General features: G+C 46.1%; 1 protein-coding gene across 1 annotated transcript in view; it reads left to right on the top strand.

The window, feature by feature from the left end:
- Positions 1-5,086: 5,086 nt before the first annotated feature.
- The window catches only part of elmod1 (ELMO/CED-12 domain containing 1), a 41,302-nt gene continuing 19,261 nt past the window's right edge, over positions 5,087-27,127 (top strand). Inside the window, exons 1-6 of the mRNA XM_034177671.1 lie at positions 5,087-5,174; positions 6,113-6,179; positions 6,830-6,975; positions 8,171-8,199; positions 8,500-8,597; positions 12,471-12,600. Of these exons, the coding sequence (XP_034033562.1) occupies positions 6,163-6,179; positions 6,830-6,975; positions 8,171-8,199; positions 8,500-8,597; positions 12,471-12,600 (420 nt within the window). The 5' untranslated portion in view covers positions 5,087-5,174; positions 6,113-6,162. The remainder of the gene's footprint in view (positions 5,175-6,112; positions 6,180-6,829; positions 6,976-8,170; positions 8,200-8,499; positions 8,598-12,470; positions 12,601-27,127) is intronic.

The following is a 27,127-nucleotide window of genomic DNA, read 5'->3' as shown; positions in this document are numbered from 1 at the left end:
CCCAGCGTTTGAAGGAGCCAGCATAAAATAAGCAGAGCACGGTTCAAAGGATAACAGAATTTAATAAACATAACAGTGAGTGATGCTAAACAACTAAACAGTCCGCGGTCTGGTGAGGTGAAAACACGGCGCGCTCTCAGCAGCGCAAACGGTCCGGAGCCACAGCGGTTCGGACCCAGGGACTCCGCCGACACCCCCCAGGTGGCCGCGACAAACCAAGTCTGTGAAGAAAGAAAACATGAGGTGAGTCCAACTCCACACAGAGAGACACAACTCAAAGGTGCACGCAATCAGCAAACACTTTCTGGCTTAAATCTATACATCAGCTTCTCACCCTGCAGGCACGGAACAACTCAGTTCAAATCTCCACTGCAGCAGAAGCTGATTAGACAATTAGCATAACGTGACAGCTCACTACAAGGTGTGAGGGACACCTAATCCACTTACTTCATAAAAGTCACCAAAACCAAATTACCTCAGGAAGTGTGCTGAAGAGCGTGAGACCTCACCCAATCCTCCTTCACAGACTGTGGCGTCAAACCTGGAGCGGTCTCTGCGTCCGTGATGGTGAGATTGTTCTCCTGACGTCGATCTCACACGTCTGCTCACAAGGTCGAGTCTCTGGCAATCACACACTGTGCATTCAAGATTTAAATGCAGCAATCTCTGATTAAGACAAAATATACCACAGCTGTGAGTCCTGATGACCTGCACGTGATAACAAGCCTCAGGTGTTCAGGGTGAGGTCCTGATGCTCAGCCACTCAGTCCTGAATGCATACCACCTGGTGGGAGAAACAGAAAACAAAAACCAAACCAGCCAAACACCCCAGCCCACAACACAAGAATATGCTACAATACGCTTTACTGTCACAGAACCTGTTTTCAATCTGTTACACAACTCCTTTCTCAGTTTTATATTAAAAAAAAACTTTTTTTCAGAATCTATGTTTTACAGTCCACTGTGTTATTTAAAAGGGTAAGATTGTGGAAAAAATCTATCATTTACGTTCATATATATTTGCTGAAACCAAAATTTTCACATCAAACACCTCATTTTAAACCTCTATCATATGATACAAAAGTCCATATATGGACTCTGCTTCCTCAATGACACACACCCACATATTGGGAGAAACACGTCTCCAAAGGGACAGGGGGTGTGGCCAGCAGCAGATGCTTTTTATTTCAGGCAACAGGCACAGAAACTGATTTTTTGTTAAGGATGCATTGCCTACTGTATTTTTTTTTTTTACTAAACATTTTGTCCGTTTTTCTAAATCGTCCTGAGAAAATATGGAATATGATTCTTTTAAAAGTTGTTTAATTTGCTGCTTGACCAAACAACAAGAAGAGTTTATTTATTTGATTTGTAATTTTTTTTTTTTTTTTACTATTAAATTGATATTTTCAGGCTCTGGAGTCCTGGTTTTTTTTTGTGTGTGTGTGTGTGAAATGTGTATGATGTTGAAGAATCTGTTGTAACATGTTACTACAAATTTGCAGTATTGTTAATTCCACAGGTATGTTCCACTTTGGTGAATGGTTTTAACATAGTTTTAAAAAAATTATTGAATGAACGAATGAATAAGTTTATTCAGCACGCACATGAACAAAATACCAACATAAAAATATCTTAACATAACAAATCAAAAAAAAAAAAAAATACAACACAATAACTCCCAAATTGGGTGTGGCCGAAAGGGCATGCATGGGCTGAGGCAAAAGCTTATAAACGCCCACCCCGTACACCAGTTACTATACACATTTAAATACACTCAAAACGAGGTAACAATCAGAAAATAACGTAACTGAACAGAACAATCAAATATATGTTGTGCAAGTAAACAAAAAAGAACCACAAAAACAATTAGCCTAATATAACATACTGTAGTAAGAAATTGCTTGTTTTTATAGAGCCTTTTAACACCTACCAATGAACCACTTGATTTAATACTATCAGCACAATTATTACATATTGTAACACCTTTTACAGAAATACGACTTTTAACAGTAGTTCAAATCTTTCTTCTTTCAAATCTCAATGTTCCTCGCAAATGATAACTGGACTCCCTCATTTTAAACAACTCCTGAATGTGTAGAGGCAAAAGATTATTTTAAAATTTGTACATGATTTGTATCGTAAAATAATCCACCAAATCTTGAAATTTCAAAATACCCAGACAAGCAAACAATTGGTTTGTTGGTTCATAATATAGATTTTTACTTATAACTCTTATAGCCCTCTTTTGTTACAGAAAAACTGAATTTGTTTTTGTTTTATACGTTTTTCCCCAAACCTCAATACAATACAGGGCCGTATATAAAATGTGAAAGGGGGGGTTCAAATCCTTGAGTTGGGGGTCCAGTGGGCCGCAGGGCCCCCGGTGGGATCGAGGGGCAACGCCCTCAGGGGGGCAAAGCCCCACGAAGCAGAAGCTGTTTGAGGATTTCGAGTGGTAAAAAGGTACATAAATTTCATTTGAAACCCAAAATGTATCATTTTATGCAATACATTTTTATATACAAATAGTCCTTGCTTGGGATTGGATCAGTTGCCATAAGAACCACCCAGGAAGAACCAAGATAACATTAATGCAAACTTTATACCTGCCTGTCTGTTGAGAATGACGCAACTGACAGGCGTGAACAAAACTCACACATGCGCACGAAGGTTCAAGCTTGGCTGATGCAAGCACACATGATTCAAATCCATATAGTTTTTGCAAAAATAAAAAGGTCGGATAGTTTTCTAACAGGCCTCGTATTTAGCGGTATTAATATTCGCGTTTACATTATGAATATGTACGTATATGTACGTTATGTATTAAAATAGCGGTATTTAATTTGGTGACCTTGTTTAACTCGTGAAATTCGCATAATAAATCCCACGCGAATATTTGCACCTTTACAGTATTTGCAACAGGAAGGAGAAGCTCCCTTTATTTCTCAGCTTATACATACAAACATGTTTTTACAAACCAGACAAGTGTAATTGTGTGTCTACATGGGTATTTACAAGCCTACTAGTCTGTTTGATATCAGAGGAGGATAGGGATCAGGGAGCAAAAATTCTCAACCCCCATGGGAAAAGTTTATCTAGCAGTTTCCCCTTTCATCATTTAAGGGATTACTCTGGCAGAGGAAATTGAAACTTGAGGGTGTGTGATAATAGCTGTGTAACAGTTAGTGCTTGTTGCTTATTATCAATGAAAAGAAAATACATAACGTTGATATCCAGATCAGAAAAAAATCAGCAGAAAAAAAAAAATCAGCAGAATTCTTGCGGGGGGGGGGGGGTCGGTTGAACCCCCTCTATATACGGGCATGCAATAGGTCATATATGGGACAAACTAATGATACAGCATGACCAACGAATTTGGGGGGAGAAATAATGTGCTTTGTACAAAATTGAAATAACTTTTGAAATTTTAGATTTTACATAATTTTTGTGACTTTTCCAACTTAATTTATCATCAATAAAAATGCCAAGAAATTTAGTTTCAGATACAGTTTCAACATTGTTCAATGATAAGTTTCTATTTAAATTCCTAGGCTTATTTCCAAATATAATACACTTAGTCTTACCAAAATGAAGTGACAATTTATTAGAATCAAACCTGTATTTAAAATTTAATAATTCCCTCTCCATCCTTTCCAAAAGCTGTTCCAAATTGTCCCCACTACCGAAGATAGTTGTGTGATCAGCAAACAAAATACAATGCACAGACTTTGACACCAAATCTATATTGTTAACATACAACAAAAGCAGCAATGGCCCAAGGACTGACCCTTGGGACATCCCACAGGTGATCCTCAACAATTCTGAATTTGTCCCTCCAAAATGAACACACTGATACCTGTTTGATAAATAACTGGCTAACCAATCAAGTGCTAATACTCTAATGCCATACTTCTGTAATTTGTCCAGTAATAAAGAATGATCTATGGTATCAAATGCTTTCTGTAAATCAAAGAAAACCCCTACAGTATATTGCTTCATCTCTATTGCATTTGTAACTTGTTCAACAAAGTCAATTACAGCCAGTGAAGTGGTGCAGCTTTTTTAAAAACCATACTGCTGTTCACTAAGTATATGATGTTTGGATATAAAATCATTCAACCTCATTACAAATATTTTTCCAGAATTTTAGAAAACTGTGATAACAAAGAAATTGGCCTATAATTTGAAAAAAACATGCTTGTCACCATATTTAAACAAAGGCATCACCTTAGGTATTTTAATTTTAGAAGGGAATTTCCCAGTTATTAGTGACAAATTGCAGTTAAAGGTTTAATAATACAATGAATAATATTTTTGATCAAAAACATACTAAAGTTATCACAGTCAGTTGATTTTTCCCCTTTAATTTATAAACAATGTTGATAATTTCGTTTTCATCTACTTCTCTAATGTACATTGAATCCAAAACAGAATTAAGTAATTTACTGTTGTCCATAGAATGTGTTTTAGAAGATATAATTGAATTTGATACATTTTTACCCACGTTAACAAAATAATTATTGAAATGATCAATAACTTTATTTTTTTTTACAGTTTTATCAGAACCTGTATAAAATAAGTTGAGTAATCTTTAACTATTTTCCTCTTGTTAATATTTCATTTAATATCTTCCAGGTGCCAGTAATGTTGGTTTTATTTTTAACCAATAAGTCGCAATAATATTGCTTCTTACATAATCACATGATATTCGTTAATTTTTTTTTATATATCATATATTTACTTTCAGCCTCCTTAGTTCTAAATTTTATAAACTGCTTGTACAAAAGATTAATTAAGATAATTAATTAATAATTAATTAAGATAATTATTAATTATTTAATTTAAATTCCAAGTAAAATCTAATCTTGGCTGTGTTATCAGATTTTATTTTATTTGCATTGATAAGTTCTGAACCCCTTTAATACAACACAGATATTTTTTTTACAGCCGGTTTTCTCTCAACAAGTGAGTCTGGTCAGAGTTACTTTAGTTTAGTTACAGTGTTACTTTAGTCCCGGTCTCCCCAACTGCGCATGCGTGTTGGGAGGCCCCCTCTCGGCTGAATGCGGAGCTGCAATGCGTTTGTGCGTTCCCGAGCGATCAGCCTCAGTCATGGAGGAAAAGTGAAGAGGACAAAGCGCCGGTTTGTCTCCGTCTCTTCCGTCAAACCAGTAAGAAAATTCACATTTTGCTCTGCACTGTGTGTTTTTTTTTCGGCGCTGCAGCGACGCGATTTTAAAATCGTCCTCTACAGGCGAATTAAGGACGCTGTCCGATCCGATAATCTGTCCGCAGGCTGGTGGCCTGGTTCGGTTCTCACCGCGGAATGGGATCGTTCGGATCCGGATTCAGGGTTTGAAGAAAAGGTTTCAGCACCGCGGACAGTTCCGCACGCTGAGGCCGAGCTCACAGCGCCTCTGTCGGCCTCACGGTGCAGCTTCAGGCCGGTCTGCGCACCCTGAGCCCGGACCCAATGATCTGGATCCGCATCGGCCCATGGAGATCGAGCGAGTCGATGGAACGCTTCAGAGCTGCAGATAACCAGGACTGACTGGGAAAAAAATGTTAATGGAAAAAGGTGTTTCTGCTCTAATTGGCTTTATTAATGTCCCAAAAATCATAGTCTGATGGGATTTAAACCAGGCTTTTCATAGGGGGAGAGGGAGTAAAAAAATGTAAACCAAAAATTTGTTTGGTCAGATTTATCTGGCACTTTAAAAAGGTGAGAATCAGATTATAATCTCAGTTTGTTGCCAGACGCCTTCTAGGTCCTTTTGCTGATTTCAACCAAACAGTGAAGTCAGTGAAGTTTGACTTTGAAATCACTGTAAAAGAATCAATTTGGGCAAAAGTCAAGGAATTAGAATTTCAACCCAATTTGAATGTGGCCCAAATTTAGAACGATTCCAGAATTGCCCTGGTGAGGTCAGCCAGAGGTCAATCATTTGGGTGAAGGTCAAAGTCAGTGAGGTGGAATGTCAGACTGTTTAATGTCTTCATGTCTACAGGTACGATGACAGAGAATAAAATGAAACAAAACACACTCTTCAAATGTTTTGTACCAAAGGAGCACCTCAGGAATAATTATACATTTTTTATTTCTTTTTAGGTGAAAACACAAAAACGTCTGTGAACACACTGGAGGGGTAAGCAGCCACGATGAAGCATTTTCTGAGGTGAGCACAGTGATTTTACAAACTGAAAGATGAATGAATTAAATGTAAAGTCTGTGTGGCTCTGCCCCAGATCAGAAGAATAAATGCAGTTTTGTTTTATATAATATGTTTAAATGTTTTTTTACCAGTCAAATTTTAAAAATAGTGACTGAACACTAAACAATGTGCCTGAGTGCAGTGTGCACATGTGCATCCACACGACAAATAACCAAAGACTAAAGTCTGAAGCTTGTGCATGTGCCTATTTTTTTGGCATGTTGTTTCTCCTGCTCTGTCTGCGTTTATTCGGAGTAACACTACAGAACTGTTTCACTGTTCATGTAATTTTCTGTTTCCCAAGATGCATTTCTCCATTTTCATTTTCAGTGTCACCTTTAAAAATAGCGCTTTGATCCGCCGGCACACGAGAACAACAGCACTGTTTTCTGACCCCAATTTAAGTGTCCTCCCTTCATTCTGTTTCCTTTTCAATGTTCATTTCTTTCTCTGGACATCTTTAGGTTTCTGCACTGCAATAATAAAATTATTCTTTGTTACTTTCCTCCTCAAAGTTGACTGAAAATATTAAACATTCCCATTTAAATCATCTGCGGTAGTCCAGACCTGTCACCCATCCATCAGCCTGACTCCTCCCCTCTGGTTCTTTGCAGAGTCCTGACCCAGTTCTTTGTGTTCCTCTACTGTAAATGTTTGTGGCGAGGCCTCAAGTTTGTTGTCAGGAAGTTTACGGGACGCTGTGAGCTGCAGCGCATCTGTTACAACAACAAACACGGAGCGCAAAGGACCCTCAAGATTGGTAAATCCACATACTGGATCACGTCGTCTGTAGTCCTCAAAGTCTAATCGCCTGCTGAGAATAACAGTTCAGATAGAATCCAAAAGTCCCAACATTAAAGTAATCAGATTACTGTCTTGATTTAATTCCACATAAAAAGAAAATAACTCTCAGAACAAGATGACTTCTACTGAGATATATTCTTTAAGACAACAATAAATATGTTTAGGAATGAAAATGAAGGTTAAAATGGATAATTATTGTTTGAATATTTGGTGTTAAAGTCCAGATTAAGGTCAAAGTTACACAGTGAAATCAGTTTTTCAGTAGTGTTCTATCTTAACTTTAATAAATTCTAAATTTTGTTACTGTTAATAACTTTAATTTGATCAGTAATTTTAGGTCAGAGTACAGATGGAGTTCTGTGCAGTGTTTACAAGCAGAAATCCAATAATGGTTTGGTGCTTGTTCCTTTTCTCACAGCAGGTAGAGTTTAGATTGTCACAAGCTGCACCAGAGATAAAATGAGAAATTTATGCAGTGACAAAACAGGTGAAGCTTCACAGATAAAGTCAGCGAGCCACTAACCCAACTCAAAAAATCTGCAGGATGTTGTTTTCCTATCAGATTCCTGTAGGATTTTCTGGAGTTGGCATAAAATTTTGCTAAAATCCAATGCAGATCTGCATCAGATCCACCATGGGGACCCAACAAACAGGGAGCAAGAAAAAGAAAAGCAACTACAACATTTCTATATGATTTTATTTCCCCATAGATAATGGTAATATTTTATTGAATTTAATTTTTTCTTATTGGATTCCTTCAGGACTTCATTTTCCTTTCAGATTCCTACAGGGTTTTATTTCCTGTCAGGTTCCATAAGGATCTTATTTTCATATATATATATATATATATATATATATATATATATATATATATATATATATATATATATATATATATATATATATATACTCGTACATACATACATACATACATACATACATATATATTTACTTATTTATTTGCTGTTCTTCCCGTCTGGTTCTACCATCTGGCATCTGCTCAGTCGTCTCTTTCAAATAAATATTGTTACCAAATCTTCGCTTTTTACAAGATCATATCTGCTTTGAAAATGTGCTTGTTTTGTTAACATGTCAATTGTTCTGAAAATAATAAATCTAGATTTTATTTAATGTAAACATTTTTCTTCCAGAATCGTCCCTGAAGTTCTCCAAGAATGAGGTAAGAGTCTCTGCTGTGAAGCTCAGTCTGGTCCTAAGTCTGAGCCGTTGACATGGCAACACTGACATTTCATCACTGCATACGATCAGCGTTCAGACCAGCAGAGTTCACTTTGAAGTGATGATGAAGTGTTTGTTGAAACCTCACTGAAGCTAGAGCTAAAATGGACTAAAAAAAAAATCACCAATTCAGATTATTCATGTAAAATATCCTAAAATCAGTCCAATCTAATGTCCTGCTTTAGCTCAGGATTTATTTGCTCATTTTTCTTGTTTTGTCTTTTACACTCTCATGTTCCAGCTGCTGCAGTCGTCTCTCAGCGTCCATCCTGATAAAGTGGAGAAGACCATTGATGACATCATGGCCTTGAAGAAGATTGACCCCGACACCAACCCACAGTGAGGCGCCGCTTTAACGCTCTCACTGATGCTAACGCGCTGAGCCGAAGCTTCCAGCTCTGAGTCTGCTGCCACAGCTTCGTAAAACCCGATGTCAAAGTTTGATTGTGATGCTAACAGTCACATCCATCCATCCATCCATCCATTTTCTTCCGCTTTATCCAGAGTCGGGTCGCGGGGGCAGCAGCTCAAGCAAAGCCGCCCAGACCTCCCGGTCCACACACACCTCCTCCAGCTCCTCCGGGGGAACCCCAAGGCGTTCCCAAGCCAGCCGAGAGATGTAGTCCCTCCAGCGTGTCCTGGGTCTTCCCCGGGGCCTCCTCCCAGTGGGATGTGCCCGGAACACCTCTCCAGCGAGGCGTCCAGGGGGCATCCGGAAAAGATGCCCGAGCCACCTCAACTGACTCCTTTCGACGTGGAGCAGCAGCGGCCCGACTCCGAGCTCCTCCCAAGTGACCGAGCTCCTCACCCTATTTCTAAGGGAGTGCCCAGCCACCCTGCGGAGGAAACTCATCTCGGCCGCTTGTACTCGCGATCTCGTTCTTTCAGTCATGAGCCAAATCTCATGACCATAGGTGAGGATCGGAACGTAGATCGATCGGTAAATCGAGAGCTTTGCCCCCCTACTCAGCTCTCTCTTCACCACGACGGTCCGATACAGCGACCACATCACTGCAGATGCTGCACCGATCCGTCTATCGATCTCACGCTCCATTCGTCCCTCACTCGTGAACAAGACCCCGAGATACTTAAACTCCTCCACTTGAGGCAAGGACACTCCACCGACCTGAAGAGGGGAAAGCACCTTTTTCCGGTCGAGAACCATGGCCTCGGATTTGGAGGTGCTGATTTTCATCCCAGACGCTTCATACTCAGCTGCAGACCGCCCCAGTGCACGCTGAAGGTCCTGATTTGACGAAGCAAACAGAACCACATCGTCCGCAAACAGCAGAGACGAGATTCTGTGGTTCACAAACCAGACCCCCTCTACACCCTGGCTGCGCCTAGAAATTCTGTCCATAAAAATAATGAACAGAACCGGTGACAAAGGGCAGCCCTGGCGGAGGCCAACATGCACTGGAAACAGGTTTGACTTACTACCGGCAATGCGAACCAAGCTCCTGCTGCGGTCGTACAGGGACCGGATAGCCCTTAGCAAAGGACCCCGGACCCCGTACTCCCAGAGCACTCCCCACAGGGTGCCCCAAGGGACACGGTCGAATGCCTTCTCCAGATCCACAAAACACATGTGGACTGGTTGGGCAAACTCCCATGAACCCTTGAGCACCCGATGGAGCGTATAGAGCTGGTCCAGTGTGCCGCGACCAGGACGAAAACCACACTGCTCCTCCTGAATCCGAGGTTCGACCATCGGTCGAATTCTCCTCTCCAGTACTCTGGAATAGACCTTACCGGGGAGGCTGAGGAGTGTGATCCCCCTATAGTTGGAACACACCCTCCGGTCCCCCTTCTTAAACAGAGGGACCACCACCCCGGTCTGCCAATCCAGAGGCACTGTCCCCAATCGCCACGCGATGTTGCAGAGGCATGTCAGCCAAGACAGCCCCACAACATCCAGAGATTTAAGTTACTCAGGACGGATTTCATCCACCCCAGGAGCCTTGCCACCAAGGAGCTTTCTAACCACCTCGGTGACTTCGGCCTGGGTAATGGATGAGTCCGCCTCCGAGTCCCCAGTCTCTCCTTCCTCTTCGGAAGACATGACGATGGGATTGAGGAGATCCTCGAAGTACTCCTTCCACCGCCCGACAACATCCCCAGTCAGGGTCAACAGCCCCCCACCTGCACTGCTTCCACCTCCTGAGGCGTTGGACGGTTTGCCAGAATCTCTTTGAGGCCGACCGATAGTCCTCCTCCATAGCCTCCCCGAACTCCTCCCAGACCCGAGTTTTTGCCTCTGCGACTGCACGGGCTGCGGCACGCTTGGCCTGCCAGTACCTGTCAGCTGCCTCTGGGGTCCCACCTACCAACAAAGATAAGTAGGACTCCTTCTTCAGCTTGATGGCATCCCTTACTTCCGGTGTCCACCACCGGGTTCGGGGATTGCCGCCGCGACAGGCACCAGAGACCTTGCGACCACAGCTACGAGCAGCCGCATCAACAATGGAGGTGGAGAACATGGTCCACTCGGACTCCATGTCTCCAACCTCCCCCGGGATCTGGGAGAAGCTCTCCCGGAGGTGGGAGTTGAAGACCTCGCTGACAGAGGGTTCTGCCAGTCCTTCCCAGCAGACCCTCATGATATGTTTGGGCCTGCCAGGTCTTACCGGCTTCCTACCCTCCCCGCGGATCCAACTCACCACCAGATGGTGATCAGTCGACAGCTCTGCCCCTCTCTTCACTCGAGTGTCCGAGACATGTGGCCAAAGGTCAGATGATACGACTACAAAGTCGATCATTGACCTCCGGCTCAGGGTGTCCTGGTGCCACGTGCACTTATGGACACCCTTGTGCTTGAACATGGTGTTCGTGATGGACAAACTGTGACTAGCACAGAAGTCCAACAACTGAACACCACTCAGGTTCAGATCGGGGAGGCCGTGCTTCCCGATCAATCCCCTCCAGGTCTCACTGTCACCGCCCACGCAGGCGTTGAAATCCCCCAGGAGAACAATGGAGTCCCCAGTCGGAGCGCTATCTAGTACCCCTCCCAGGGACTCCAGGAAGGCCGGGCACTCTGCACTGCCGCTCGGCCCGTAGGCCAAGACAACAGTGAGAGACCTGTCCCCGATCCGAAGGCGTAGGGACGCGACATTCTCGTTCACCAGAGTGAACTCCAACACTTGGCGACTGAGCTGGGGAGCAATAAGCAATGTGACCCCAGCTCTCCGCCTCTCCCCGTGGGCGACGCCAGAAAAATGAAGTGTCCAGCCCCTCTCCAGGAGTTGGGTACCAGAGCCCAAGCTGTGCGTGGAGGTGAGCCCGACTATCTCTAATCGGTATCTCTCAACCTCCCGCACAAGCTCAGGCTTCTTCCCCCCTAGCGAGGTGACATTCCACATCCCAACAGCCAGGGGCTGTGAGCATGGACCGGGCCGCCGGGCCACCCGCCCTCGACCGCCACCCAATCCTCTCTGCACCCGATCCCCATGGCCCCCTCTGCAGGTGGTGAACCCACAGGAGTGCGGGCCCACTTCACTCTTTTGGGCTGAGCCCGGCCGGGCCCCATGGGCTAAGGCCCAACCACCAGGCGCTCGCGCGCGAGCCCCAACCCCAGGCCTGGCTCCAGGGTGGGACCCCGGCTCCGCCATACCGGGCGACGTCACGGTCCTTGATCTTTTACTGGTCATGAAGGTTCTGAACAGTCATATTAACGACTTATTAATTAACATCTTTCCATCACATTCAGTTGCCACTAGATGGTGTCACCAGTGTAGGGAAAAGGCACCCATGGATCCACTGGAGTCACATGACACAGATCGGTTTCCGATAATGATGTTCACTTGTAGAACTCCTGCCCGACAATTCGTCCTGAATTGAGCCAGATACTGGCCTCTCTCTCCCAGCCTGTGATTGGCTGGCGGCCGAGACGCTGACGTCTGCCTCACTCCTATTGGTCGTTTAGGAGTGGGAAATCTCACTCCAAGATGCAGGCCAGTATCCGGCCCAATTCATAGGCAGGCTGGTTGTCGGGCTACTTGTAGAACTCATCCATCGGCTGTAGACCCGGATGTTCTCGGCTTTACACCAGATTTGTGTGAATGGGTGGATCACAGACACCACACTGCTCACTCTCCTTCACCAGTTTCAGCTCAGCGGTTCTTCCATTAGGGTCAGCACGCCTGCATTTGTGAGAAAGAAAGGATGATTTTGCACTGCTGTTGTGAAGATGTTTGTCCATCCTGCACACAGGTTGGGGATCTCGCTACAAGCCAGCCTGCTGCAGATTGTCGGTTACAGGACTCTGGTGGCTGAGGTGGAGACGCTGCGCAGGGAGCCGTACGACTGCGAAAACGATGACCACGAGACCATGCTGATGAAGGTAAACACCAATGTGCCGGGAGAACTGCTGGAGTTCAAGGGCCAAATTTAAATGTGGGTGTGGCTAAAAAAATCTCTGCTAGCAGTGACACCGCTCGCCAACAGGCAAGGTAGGCAACTGCTTGAGTTCCCAGACCACTAGAGGGCCCCCAAGGGCTGACAGCCAGGAGGTAAACTGTTGGCTTACTGCCGTGTACCAGCAGGTGGAGATCGAGCTGCTTGTTCATGAGGTCCAAAGCCGCCCTTTAGGTCACACAAACGTTTTTGTAGGTTTTAACACCAATAAGGCGAACCATCAACGATCTCAGAACCACTATGATCTCGGTACAACATGTATTAATGTAATACGTTTTTGTCCATATCTCCTTTAAAGTGTAGGTGACATGATATGTAATGTTTTTTGGAGTATTTAAAACTAAAATTAAACAACAGTTTGAAATTCATCCTTTTCTAATGCACAGTTACTGAAGGGATAAATATTCAGATTTTGAACTGCATGTCACTAAAAACCAGGAACTTCCTGGTGAGTTCCAACATTGGAGAAGAAGGAGGAAGTGATCACAGTGCCGGAACCATTATCGTAATAGTCCCATTAATTTATGGATTTTTACAGGCTACTTCAGGTCGGAATTGCACTGTGTTTTCCGCGTCAGAACAGTTAATTCACGCAGGCAGAATCCTTTTGATTGGCAGGTGGAACACTTCTATTGATGAGCTCACATGCACGCACGGTGTCTGCGACTTCTCCACTCGACATGGAGGCAAAACTGAGTATTTTCACATTATTTTATTGTTTAGTGGATCATGGAATAATTTGGTCTCGTGCAGACTGAGACATTATGAGCAAATTGTTATGTGTCGACGCGGGTTGAGGAGCAGACCTGCGTCTGACTGAACCCAGCTGTTGTGTGGGCCGCTGAAGAGGAGGTACTGCTGGCCCACCACCACCAGTCGGCGCCCTGCTTGGAGTGCGGGCTTCAAGCATGAGAGGGCGCCGAGACAGAGTGACAGCTGTCACTCATTTACACCAGCTGTCAACAATCACCGTCATCTCTATAAAAGCCGGATCATTACTCCACCTCCTCGCCAAGAAATCTACTACCGTCGAAGGTAATCTTCTCTGCTGTATCTTACGATATTATTATCATTATTATTCTGCTTTGCAGCCGTGTTCCTGCGTCTCAGTCCCTGCTGGAGTGGTATACAGTGAGAGTCAGTGACGTCCTAGCCTCTCACTCCTCCTAAGGAAGCGACTGACAGGAGCTGCACGTTTGTTCTTTATTGGAGGTGGAGGTTCTCCCTCCCGAAGGAACTAGTTCCAAGGATTACTGGGTGTGTGGATACACACTCACCTTAACTGTTTTGTCATCTTCTGCCAGCAGTACCAGGGTCTGCAACAGAAGACGGTGACCACCTGGGGACTCAGGACTTGGCGGCTCCGGTGTTCTTCAGGCCGTTGGTGGTGGAAGCTGTGTGGGTCCCGGCTCTCAGATCGCCAGAGGTCTCCTATCTTCGAGCCTGCCCGCACGTCACCTTGTGTACAATTGGCACTATCTGTATCTGTATTTAGTTGTGCGATTCACAACATTAAATTGTTACTCTTTGTCTTATCCATTGTCCGTTCTTTTGCGCCCCCTGTTGCGGGTTCGTGTTACGACCCTTTCCCAACAGGATTTCTCGGCCATTCGTCATGGATCCCGAGGGCCGTCAACCACAGCTTGAACAGCCAATGGGAGAACAAGGAGCGCAGGCGTCAGCAGGAGGCGTGGTAAGTGATCTGCAGCAAATCCTTACCGCTTTCACTGCTCAGTTAAATCTGGTAACCGAGCAAAATGCAGTCCTCAATCGGAGGGTGGAGGCTCTCACCGCCAGAGTGGAAGCGCGCGACTCGAGCGCTGCTGCAGTGACTCCTCCTGCTGGCTCTGGGCCACGTACAGACATTCCACTGGCCGTTCAACAAACCCCCACCGTCCCCTGAAGCTTACATAAGCCCTCCAGAACCGTACGGAGGCTGTGTCAAAATGTGCGCAGACTTCCTAATGCAGTGTTCGCTCGTTTTTTCACAGCGTCCAGTTATGTACGCATCAGATGCCAGCCGGGTGGCTTATGTGATTAATTTGCTTCGAGGTGAGGCACGCGCTTGGGCTACGGTGCTTTGGGAACAGAATTTGTGGCTCCTGACGTCATACGCTGGGTTTGTACGGGAATTCAAACAGGTGTTTGATCATCCCAACAGAGGGGAGACCGCCTTGAGCGTGCTGCTGTCAATGAGACAGGGGCGCCGAAGCGCAGCTGATTATGCAGTCGACTTCCGCATTGCGGCTGCGAGGTCCGGCTGGAATGATGTTGCGCTCCGCGCCGCCTTCATAAGCGGACTGTCTCCAGTACTGAAGGAGCATTTATTGGCTAAGGACGAACCGCAAGACTTTGATGGGCTTGTCAGTTTGGTTATACGCTTAGACAACCGGTTGAGTGAACACCGTCGGGAGCAGGCCGGGGGGCGTGGTCGGGCTCAAGCCGTCCCTCTCTCCTCCGGGTCCGAAAGGGTGTCGTCTTCCCCACGTTCCACTGCCAGAGGGCTCCATGTGGCAACAGCTCCCCCTGCTGACGAAGCTATGGACACAAGCAGGGCCAAATTAAAACCTAATATCAGACAAAGGAGACTGGCCCGCGGGGAGTGTTTTTTCTGTGGCTCTTGTGAGCACATGTTAAAAGACTGCCCCAAACGATCAAAACTCCAACGCCCATCCTTAGGAACTGGGTTAAGGGTGGGTCATAATATGTACACAGAGAAAACCCATAAATCAGCACGAATCCCAGTAACAGTCCTGTATGGGGATTTAACCCTTCATGCCCCAGCACTGGTAGACACGGGGTCAGAAGGGAATCTGCTGGACAGCAGATGGGCTAGGGAAGTAGGGCTTCCTCTGGTGGCCCTGCCTTCACCATTGAAGGTACGAGCACTAGATGGCACTCTATTCCCGTTGATTACACATCAGACACAGCCAGTAACCTTGGTTGTGTCTGGGAATCACAGGGAGGAGATTGTGTTTTATGTAACACCTTCTACCTCCCGAGTGATTCTGGGATTTCCATGGATGGTGAAGCACAATCCCCGGATTGATTGGCCGTCTGGGGTGGTGACGCAGTGGAGCGAAACCTGCCACCGGGAGTGTCTTGGATCCTCGGTTCCACCCGGAATTACAGCTAAAGAGGAGGTCACAGTCCCCCCCAGTCTGACGGCGGTGCCCGAGGTGTACCACGATCTTTCTGACGTCTTCAGCAAAGATCTGGCACTCACTCTTCCCCCGCACCGACCGTACGATTGTGCCATCGATTTGATTCCGGGCGCTGAGTACCCGTCCAGTAGATTGTACAACCTCTCACGTCCGGAACGCGAATCGATGGAGACCTACATCCGGGACTCCTTAGCCGCCGGGTTGATTCGGAACTCCACCTCCCCGATGGGTGCGGGTTTCTTTTTTGTGGGTAAAAAAGACGGCGGACTCCATCCATGCATTGACTACAGAGGGCTGAATGAGATTACGGTTCGCAATCGATGCCCGTTGCCCCTGTTAGATTCGGTGTTCACGCCCCTGCATGGAGCCAAAATGTTCACCAAACTTGATCTTAGGAATGCGTACCACCTGGTTCGGATCCGGAGTGGAGACGAATGGAAGACGGCATTTAACACCCCGTTAGGTCATTTTGAGTACCTGGTCATTCCGTTTGGTCTCACTAACGCCATGGGACGTGGAGAAGACCGTCCGGGAGGCCCTGACCAGGAACCCGGACCCGGGGAACGGTCCAAAGAACAGACTTTACGTCCCACCAGAGGCCAGGGCTGCCGTCTTGGACTTCTGCCACGGATCCAAGCTCTCCTGTCATCCCGGGGTGCGTAGGACCATGGCAGTAGTCCAGCAGCGCTTCTGGTGGGCGTCACTGGAAGCCGACGTCCGGGACTATGTCCAGGCCTGCACCACCTGTGCCAGGGGCAAGGCGGATCATCACAAGATCAGGGGCCTCCTCCAGCCCCTGCCTGTGCCTCATCGCCACAACAGCCAGGTCTCGTCTGCTACCGGCCTCTCCCCTTTCGAGGCGTGTTTGGGGTATCAGCCCCCTTTGTTTCCACTTGTGGAGAGAGAGGTCGGGGTCCCCTCGGTCCAGGCCCACCTGCGAAGGTGCCGCCGGGTGTGGCGGACCGCCCGTTCTGCCCTGTTGCAGGCCCGGATGAGAGCTAAGGCCCATGCAGATCGCCGGCGTTCCCCGGCCCCTGCATACCAGCCTGGGCAGGAGGTGTGGTTGTCTACCAAGGACATCCCACTGCAGGTTGAATCACAGAAGCTCAAAGACCGGTTCATCGGACCCTTCTCTATACTCAAGATCCTCAGTCCGGCCGCAGTGAAGCTGAAACTCCCAGCTTCACTGCGGATTCACCCAGTTTTTCATGTCTCTAGGTTAAAGCCATACCACGCCTCGCCACTCTGCACTCCTGGACCCGTACCACCTCCTGCCCGTATCATCGACGGGGAGCCGGCATGGACTGTTCGTCGGCTCCTGGACGTCCATCGGAAGGGCCGGGGTTTTCAATATCTGGTGGACTGGGAGGGGCACGGACCCGAAGAACGCTCCTGGGTGAAGAGGAGCTTCATCCTGGACCCGGCCCTCCTGGCCGATTTTTACCGCCGACACCCGGACAAGCCTGGTCGGGCGCCAGGAGGCGCCCGTTGAGGGGGGGGTCCTGTTGTGTTGGCCGCTGAAGAGGAGGTACTGCTGGCCCACCACCACCAGTCGGCGCCCTGCTTGGAGTGCGGGCTTCAAGCATGAGAGGGCGCCGAGACAGAGTGACAGCTGTCACTCATTTACACCAGCTCTCAACAATCACCGTCATCTCTATAAAAGCCGGATCATTACTCCACCTCCTCACCGAGAAATCTACTACAGTCGAAGGTAATCTTCTCTGCTGTATCTAACGATATTATTATCATTATTATTCTGCTTTGCAGCCGTGTTCCTGCGTCTCAGTCCCTGCTGGAGTGGTATACAGTGAGAGTCAGCGACGTCCTCGCCTCTCACTCCTCCTAAGGAAGCGACTGACAGGAGCTGCACGTTTGTTCTTTATTGGAGGTGGAGGTTCTCCCTCCCGAAGGAACTAGTTACAAGGATTACTGGGTGTGTGGATACACACTCACCTTAACTGTTTTGTCATCTTCTGCCAGCAGTACCAGGGACTGCAACAGAAGACGGTGACCACCTGGGGACTCAGGACTTGGCGGCTCCGGTGTTCTTCAGGCCGTTGGTGGTGGAAGCTGTGTGGGTCCCGGCTCTCAGATCGCCAGAGGTCTCCTATCTTCGAGCCTGCCCGCACGTCACCTTGTGTACAATTGGCACTATCTGTATCTGTATTTAGTTGTGCGATTCACAACATTAAATTGTTACTCTTTGTCTTATCCATTGTCCGTTCTTTTGCGCCCCCTGTTGCGGGTTCGTGTTACGACCCTTTCCCAACACCAGTGCTAAAATAACCAGAAAGCGGTTCCAATAACAAAACAATTTATTTTCCCCCTTTTGTGCAATACTCGGTGTACAAACATAAAACGCATCTGTCTGGCGGAGTGAAGGACGGCGCGCTCTCCAGCGCCCAAAGGGATTGAAGCCCGGAGCCTCTGGACCCACGTTCACCGCCAAACACCCCCAGGTGGACACGACAAACTGACTCCGTGAAGGATAGAAAAGGTGAGGCAAGTCAGCAGCCACAACCAACATCCTTCAAAGGCACACACCATCAGCAACACAGTCAGGTCCGAATTTAAGCTTCATGTAAACGAGCAGCCTCTCACAACAGGTGGAGGACCACCTGTCCGCACGCCACGGCCGTGAGAAGCAAGCTGCACAACTCTCATCAATATTCACATATACTGCGTAACAAAATACCAAATTACTGTTAACAATTATTCAGACAATCAAATCACCTCTGATGTGTGCTGACAGCATGTGTCCCTCACCCGTCCTCCTTCACAGGCACGATGTGTCAAACCCAGGCGCGGTCCTCAGCGTCTCACAAACGAACATCACAAGGTCGAGTTCCCGGCACTTCTGCTCGAATCACACATGGCTTAAATGCAGAACGCCATCTCATTATCTGCTTCAGCTGAAAGTCTTTAAGGTTGCACGTGCGCATCATCCACAGGTGCTGCATATCATGTTGATGAGGGTGAAGGACTCTTCTGCCAGCACCTTCTCCACAGACAATAAATCAGTTTGCATACCACCTGGAGAGCAAAGAAAAGAAAAGAACACCAAAATGTCCAGCCAAACCCCCCAACACACAACTGTACCCCCCCTTTAACGGGAAGCCTCCCGGCGACCAAACAGACCAGGTCCAAGAACAGCACCTCCCTCCGGGGTCCTCATCAGGAAGCAAACGGCGTAACGCTCCCAAGGTCCACCGCATACAGCAGGACAGGGCACCGCAGCTGGAAGGCCGACTGGCATCAACAAAAATCCCAAAAGAGTCCCAAATTCAACCTAACATACAAGAAAAACACAAAACCCACCCAAAACCTCCCCAGGGGACCTTCCCATCCAACCCCGGGAAGAAAAGAAAAACTCCCAAATGCAAAAACCCAACACAGCCCCACAACACAATACAAACATAAATGCACAAAGAAAAATAACAAACAACCCCCCCAGAACGACTTGCAGAGCCCGACACCCCCCCAGAAGGCCTTTACCGCCAGTTCCAGGAGAAATAGTCAAAGCCGGAATCCCACAGAGGTCCCCAGGTACACATGGAGCAACGGCGCCCCCCAGAGGACCATACCATCAAACCCCAGGAGGCACCCTCCCCACAACCAAGGAACCCTAGACCCGGCCACACTTGGCTAGTCGGCCCCACAAGCCAATTCCCCCCCAGAGGACCGTCCCATCAACCCTGGAGGTGGAACCTGGAAGGAAACAGAAGAAACACAAAATTCCAACCCCCGGTGGACTACATTAAACAACCCCGGGGGCAAATAAAACAACCGATAAACCCTGTTACCTTCCCCAGCACCCCGAAAGACCCCAGATCACTCCCAGAGCCCTCCGTCGGCTCAATTTTGGCAAACGGCAACAAAATTACCAAGCCGGGGAAGGGAACAGGAAAAACTAACCCGGCCCCAACCCCAAGGCACAGCGGAAAACCGGAAATACGTCCGGTGCCCCAACCCGACCATACCCCAGCCTATCGGGAGGGGTGGAACTACCGAAATGGCGAACGGCAACAGATCGGCCCACCCCTCCGACAGAGGTATGTTCCCGCTGCACCACACCCCGGCAACACCAATGACAAACGGTACAAAGGCCCACTGAGGCTGGAGTGGAACCGGGCCCTAACCAAACCAAAAAAAAAACGCCCCTGACAACCCCCCCCCAGGTGCAAAGGTCTTCTGAGAATGCTCAGCGTGACCAACCTGCACCACCCCACAACCCATAAGAGGAACGGTCTTGGGGCGAGTGAGGTTGGGGTTAGGGAAGCAGGGAAATAAAAAATAACAAAACAAAACGACCCCAGAACCAAACAGAAAATACCTAAGTACAAATAATAAAAACCAACGATCAACTGAGTCCAGCCGAGCTCCGAATCGCCTGTCGTTCACTCCACCAGAACCGCCTCTGAATCCCCAAACAATTTATAACCCCTTTCAAAAAAAACAAAACAGCCCAAATAATTTTTTTTTTTTTGTGTGTGTATTATTTTGCCTGTCCCAGAACTCCTGGAGATACGTCACCACTATTTTTCTTGACGCTTATATGACGGGGCAATATAGCAGCTTCAGCTCGTCCGAGCTGCATGGGCTCATCCGCAAGAGGAGCCAGAGGTCCCGTCGGAGGAGTCTCAGTGGGGCGAAGAAGAGGCAGCCCAGATCTGTGTCGGGGAAAGCCCCGAGACGAAAAAACCCGTTCTGATGGCCACCCTCTCTCGCGTCCACGCTCCTTTATCCGATCATCTAGACGAATCACCAAAGATATTAGCTCATCTAAATCGTTTGGTTCGTCACGGACTGCTAGCTCGTCTTTTAATGAATCATTTAAACCATCCACAAACACTCCTTGTAAAGCTGCGGCATTCCAACCGGACTGAGCAGAAAAAATTCGGAAATCCACAGAATACTCCGCCGCACTCCGCCTCCCCTGCCTGAGATTCAGCAACCGTTGGGCAACGGTATTTGTTTTCACCGGATGGTCAAAAACCAATCGGAACTCCCGGGAGAAATCCTTAAAGGATCCTAACAATGGCGAGGTATTACTCCACAACGCAGTGACCCAAGCTAAGGCGTCACCTCGGAGCAAATTTGTCACATATGAGACACGGCTGCCATCAGGAGAGAAGGAAGCCGGTCGTTGAGCAAAAACCAGAGAACATTGCATCAAAAACGGAGCACAGGCTTCAACGTCTCCCGCATAAGGCTCCGGATGACAAATAATCGGTTCGGGCGCCGAATCTCTGGGTGACGGAGTTATCTGCACCGGTATCGATGGTGCCGCAGCTGGAGCAGCAGGAAGCGGAACGGCTTGCGCTGCAAGCTCCGTAACACGGGCGTCTGTTTGTTTAATTTGGTTTGCGAGATGCTGTAATTGCTCCCATATTTTCTCCAAGTGTTCTTGAACTCTTTCGGCAAATGGAACCGCCTCTGCCGCTGGGTCCATTTTAGAATGGCTGGGAACTACTGTTATGTGTCGACGCGGGTTGAGGAGCGGACCTGCGTCTGACTGAACCCAGCGCTAAAATAACCAGAAAGCGGTTCCAATAACAAAACAATTTATTTTCCCCCTTTTGTCCAATACTCGGTGTACAAACATAAAATGCGTCTGTCTGGCGGAGTGAAGGACGGCGCGCTCTCCAGCGCCCAAAGGGATCGAGGCCCGGCGCCTCTGGACCCACGTTCACCGGCAAACACCCCCAGGTGGACGCGACAAACCGATTCCGTGAAGGATAGAAAAGGTGAGGCAAGTCAGCAGCCACAACCAACATCCTTCAAAGGCACACACCATCAGCAACACACTCAGGTCCGAATTTAAGCTTAATGTAAACGAGCAGCCTCTCACAACAGGTGGAGGACCACCTGTCCGCACGCCACGGCCGTGAGAAGCAAGCTGCACAACTCTCATCAATATTCACATATACTGCGTAACAAAATACCAAATTACTGTTAACAATTATTCAGACAATCAAATCACCTCTGATGTGTGCTGACAGCATGTGTCCCTCACCCGTCCTCCTTCACAGGCACGATGTGTCAAACCCAGGCGCGGTCCTCAGCGTCTCACAAACGAACATCACAAGGTCGAGTTCCCGGCAATTCTGCTTGAATCACACATGGCTTAAATGCAGAACGCCATCTCATTATCTGCTTCAGCTGAAAGTCTTTAAGGTTGCACGTGAGCATCATCCACAGGTGCTGCATATCACGTTGATGAGGGTGAAGGACTCTTCTGCCAGCACCTTCTCCACAGACAATAAATCAGTTTGCATACCACCTGGAGAGCAAAGAAAAGAAAAGAACACCAAAATGTCCAGCCAAACCCCCCAACACACAACACAAATGAGGGACTGAAAGTCTTTCAACTTGCGGCTCAAAGCGCCCGCGGTGGATCAAGAGGATCCATTCACAGCAGAGAGAACCATCAGCCGCACATGCAGTCAACGGATTACACCTGTAGCTGACGATGCCGTTCTGGATCGGTACAACAGAGGCTCAACCCATCAGCCGCAATTAATGGATTACAGCCAGCGCCTACCTGGCACCAAACTCCCGTGTGACAAAAGGGACTTTCCTTCAGCCAGAAAATAAGGAATTCAGCGTTGTATAGTAACGAAGTAAAAATACTTCACTACTGTACTTAAGTACGTTTTGGGAGACTTTGTACTTTACTTGAGTTTTTTAAATTCAGCTTACTTTCACTTTTACTTCACTACATTTCCAACATTAATTGCATGCTTCTACTCCAATACATTTTCTATGTGCCATGCCGTTACTTACAGAAAAATACACACACACACACACACACACACACACACACACACACACACACACACACACACACACACACACACACACACACACACACACACACACACACACACACAAAGTCCTGTTTTCACCCAGAAAACTCTTGACTGCAACGAAGTCAGGCCGAATTGTCATGAGGCATGTCCGGTAGGCTTTTTTGCAGTTGCGCACTTGGGGGATGTTTGTCAGGAAAATGATCATTCCTCTACATTGATTACAGACCTGCAGCAGGTCTGTAATCAACTTTTCTGCAGCTCGGCTTTGCTTTGAACCTTGAACCAATCGAAGCAGTGATTTGCAGATCAAAGCAGTGATTCACAGATTGAAGCAGTGCTTCGATCTACGATTCGTGGATTCATTGTTTAATTTCGCTTTATCCTAATTTTTCTCCGCTAAAACCCTGAAGAGCATATGTCTGTGAGTAATGTTTAATATTTTTATGTTAAACCGACCTGTTATGGTCTTCTGAAACAGTTGATAGATGTATTTTATAACTTAAAAACGGGACCGATGCTAACGCGTTAGCATGCCTATGGCGTTTTCAATGTTAAAGTTAGCATTAAGCTGTTCGCATCAGCACGTTTGTGTCGATTTGTTTTCTGTATAATTAATGGGTCAGCGTTCGTTGTTGTAAAAGAGTCAAATTAAAATTTATTTTTCTTCTTCTTCTTCTTTGCCTTTTGGCTGTTCCCGTTAGGGGTCGCCACAACAGATCAATCGTTTCCATCTCACCCTGTCCTCTGTATCTTCCTCTGTCACACCAACCACCTGCATGTCCTCCCTCAGCACATCCATAAACCTCCTCTTTGGCCTCCCTCTTCTCCTCCTGCCTGGTGGCTCCATCCTCAGCATCCTTTCCTCTATATACCCTGGGTCCCTCCTCTGCACATGTCCAAACCATCTCAATCTCACCTACTCTGACTTTGTCTCCAAACCGTCCCACCTGAGCTGTCACTCTGATATGTTCATTCCTAATCTTATCCATTCTTGTCACTCCCAAAGAGAATCTCAACATCTTCAGCGCTGCTTCCTGTCTTTTTGTTAGTGCCACCGTCTCTAAGCTGTACAACATAGCTGGTCTCACTACTGTCATGTAAACTTTCCCCTTCACTCTTGCTGATATTCTTTGGTTACAAATCACTCCTGCCACCTTTCTCCACCCACTCCACCCTGCCTGCACTCTCTTCTTCACTTCTCTACCACACTCTCCATTACTTTGAACAGTTGATCCCAAGTATTTAAACTCATCTACTTTCGCCACTTCTACTCCTTGTAACTGCACTATTCCACTTGGCTCCCTCTCATTCACACACATGTACTCAGTCTTGCTCCTACTGACTTTCATTCCCCTTCTCTCCAAAGCATATCTCCACCTCTCCAGACTAGACTCAACTTACTCTCTACTCTCACTACAGATCACAATGTCATCTGCAAACATCATTGTCCATGGGGACTCCTGTCTGATCTCATCCATCAACCTGTCCATCGCCACTGCAAACAAGAAAGGGCTCAGAGCTGATCCTTGGTGTAATCCCACCTCCACCTTGAATGAGTCTGTCATTCCGACTGCGCATCTCACCGCTGTCATACTATTCTTGTACATGTCCTGCACTACCCTAACATACTTCTCTGCCACTCCAGACTTCCTCATACAATACCACAGCTCTTCTCTTGGCATCCTATCATATGCTTTTTCTAAGTCCACGAACATACAATGTAACTCTTTCTGGCCTTCTCTGTACTTCTCCAACAAATTTATTTTTAAATATATTTATTTTAATATTCAAATTTAAATTTATTTTAATATTTTAATATATAAATAAATTAAAATACATTTAAATGAATTAAAATAAATTTATTTTTATTCATATATTAATAATACCAACAACAATAATAGTCTACATAATAGACAATAATAGTCAATAATAATAGACTAATAATGTTACAATACAATTTTAGAGAGAGAGACAAAAAGAACCTAATGAAACAAAACAAAAGAAAAGATAAAACCATGTAACAATGAAAATAAATAAATGCATATAGAAATAAATAAGTGTTTCCTGTGAACACCTAGTGAGTAGCCTACTCTCGTTTAGGTTTTGAAACCTTGTTTCTGAAGTGTTTTTGTGTGATGTGCACAATTTTCAGTATTTTGACTAATACTACCAGTCATTTACAAGCCTAGATAAACTTTGTAATATAAAAAAAAAAAATCAGTCCGTTTTTGATTATTAACATTTACTTGTACTTTTACTTTCAATACTTGAGTACATTTAGTTGTACATTACTTGTCATACTTAAGTACAATAAATACTAGATACTTTAAGACTTTAACTTGAGTAGCATTTCAATCGGTGACTTGAACTTCTACCAAAGTCATTTTTTAATTGGTATCTGTACTTTTACTTAAGTGTGATTTTCTGGTACTTTATACAACACTGAAGGAATTAAATTATTTTCAGACGTCGTTTTGTAAAGTTGGATGAGTTTTCAGATGATCTCACTGAAACGGACAGGTAAGACTATATTATTTACTCCTTGTGTGAATGGTTTTAATATTTAATCATGTGTTATGCTACTAATGTACAAACTGTATTCAAGAAGGAAACAATATTTATTTTAAAAAATAGCTGATATTTTAAGTCCCGCATGTCATTTTTCAGATTTGAAATGTATGTACCTGTTTCTGATGTCACAGATAGTAAAAGTAGTTTTTTAAAATCAGTTGATTACAACTAAAAAGCTGACAAAAATAAATAAATAAAAACAGTTTGTCACCTCCACCGGCATGCCGAAATCACCTGCATTATTTATTTATTTATTTTATAATCACCATTCTGTGTTCTCTCTCATTGTGGTCTAAATAAGGCTCATAAACCATAAGTCTGTGTCCCCACAGTTTCTTCAGAAACACCTTCAGACTGGACTTAAAAAAAGCTCCACACTAGAAAAAAATCGTCTGAAAACAGCTCGACCTCCGCTATGTTTACAATTGATTTGGGCTTGAATAAGCAGATCCCATTCCGGTGATGACGTAGCAACAATATAGTCGCGGCTGAGAGCTGAAATAGAGTGCAAGATTCAGACAGCTGTAGTTTATCATTCACCTGCGCACTTATCATCGACTTTTATTGTTCAGGATTTTTTAAAATCAACATTTCATAATTTTTATTGATTATTTGTGCATATTTTTTGGTGTCACATACTCTTTAATATTTATCCTATAAATTTAGAACAACTGTGAACCATGTTGTCAATCAAAAGTTTCAGAACACAATTACAGACCCAGACAGTGTCACTGAGCAGCGGGTGGTCAGTGACACCTCTGCAATGCCTCAGAGAACACAAACTTACCCCTTTATTCAGGACTCACTACACTTTTTTAGTTTGCTGTCAAAAAATTTAACATATGGTTTGTGAAAAGAATTAAGTTAATTAAAAAAAAATTAAAACACATTTTAAAAAATTTGCACAAAAGGACAAATATTAAGGGAGATACAGACCAAAACGTATGATATTAGTACCGAGATCGTTGTTATGTGTCGGACGCAGGACGGAGAACCGACCAGCATTTGAAGGACCCTGTATGAAATAAGCAGAGCACGGTACAAAGGATAACAGAATTTAATAAACATAACAGTGATGTGCTAAATACAACAAATGAGTGCGCGGTCTGCGAGGTGGAGATGACGGTGTGCTCCCAGCAGCACAAACGGTCCGGAGCCAGAAACAGTTTGGACCCAAGGACCCCGCCGACACCCCCCAGGTGGCCGCGACAAACCGAGTCTGTGAAAGAAGAAACCATCATGTGAGTCCACACTCCACACACAGAGAGACCACTCAAAGGTGTACACAAACAGCAAACACTTCCTGGCTTAATTACTAATCAGCTTCCCACCCTGCAGGCATGGATCATCAGTTCACATACTCAACTGCAGTGGAAGCTGAACAAATGACTAACATAACAGCTCAATATAATAAGGTGTGAGGGACACCACATTTACTGACTGTACTCATGTTAGTCACAAAACCTAACGTACCTCAGGAAGTGTGCTGACGAGCGTGAGACCTCACCCCCTCCTCTTTCACAGACCATGGCATCAAACCTGGACGTTCTCTGCATCCATAATGATGAGATGGCTCTCAAGACGACGATCTCACCTGGGAAGAGGAGAAAAGAAAAACAACCCAAACTTAAGCTTGCAAATAAAAAACGCTAACACCCCCCTCCCCCCCGGACGACATGTAGGGACCAACACCCCCCAGAGGACATCCCGCCAGCTCCAGGAGTAAGAACCACAGCCAAGGTCCCTCTGGGATCCAAAGTCACCCACGGGGACTCCCAGAGCCTCCCAGAGGACCGTTCCATCAACCCCAGGAGACGCCCCCCCTCATGATCAATGGACCCAGCCCCGGCCGTCTATGGCTAGATGGACCCACAGCCCTTTCTGCCCCAGAGGACATCACAGTCAC

The sequence above is a fragment of the Thalassophryne amazonica genome, chromosome 9, assembly GCF_902500255.1.
Source record: "Thalassophryne amazonica chromosome 9, fThaAma1.1, whole genome shotgun sequence".
Classification (NCBI taxonomy): Eukaryota; Metazoa; Chordata; class Actinopteri; order Batrachoidiformes; family Batrachoididae; genus Thalassophryne; species Thalassophryne amazonica.
Note: the sequence above shows the minus strand (reverse complement) of the source record. Positions and strands in the feature narration are given on the sequence as shown.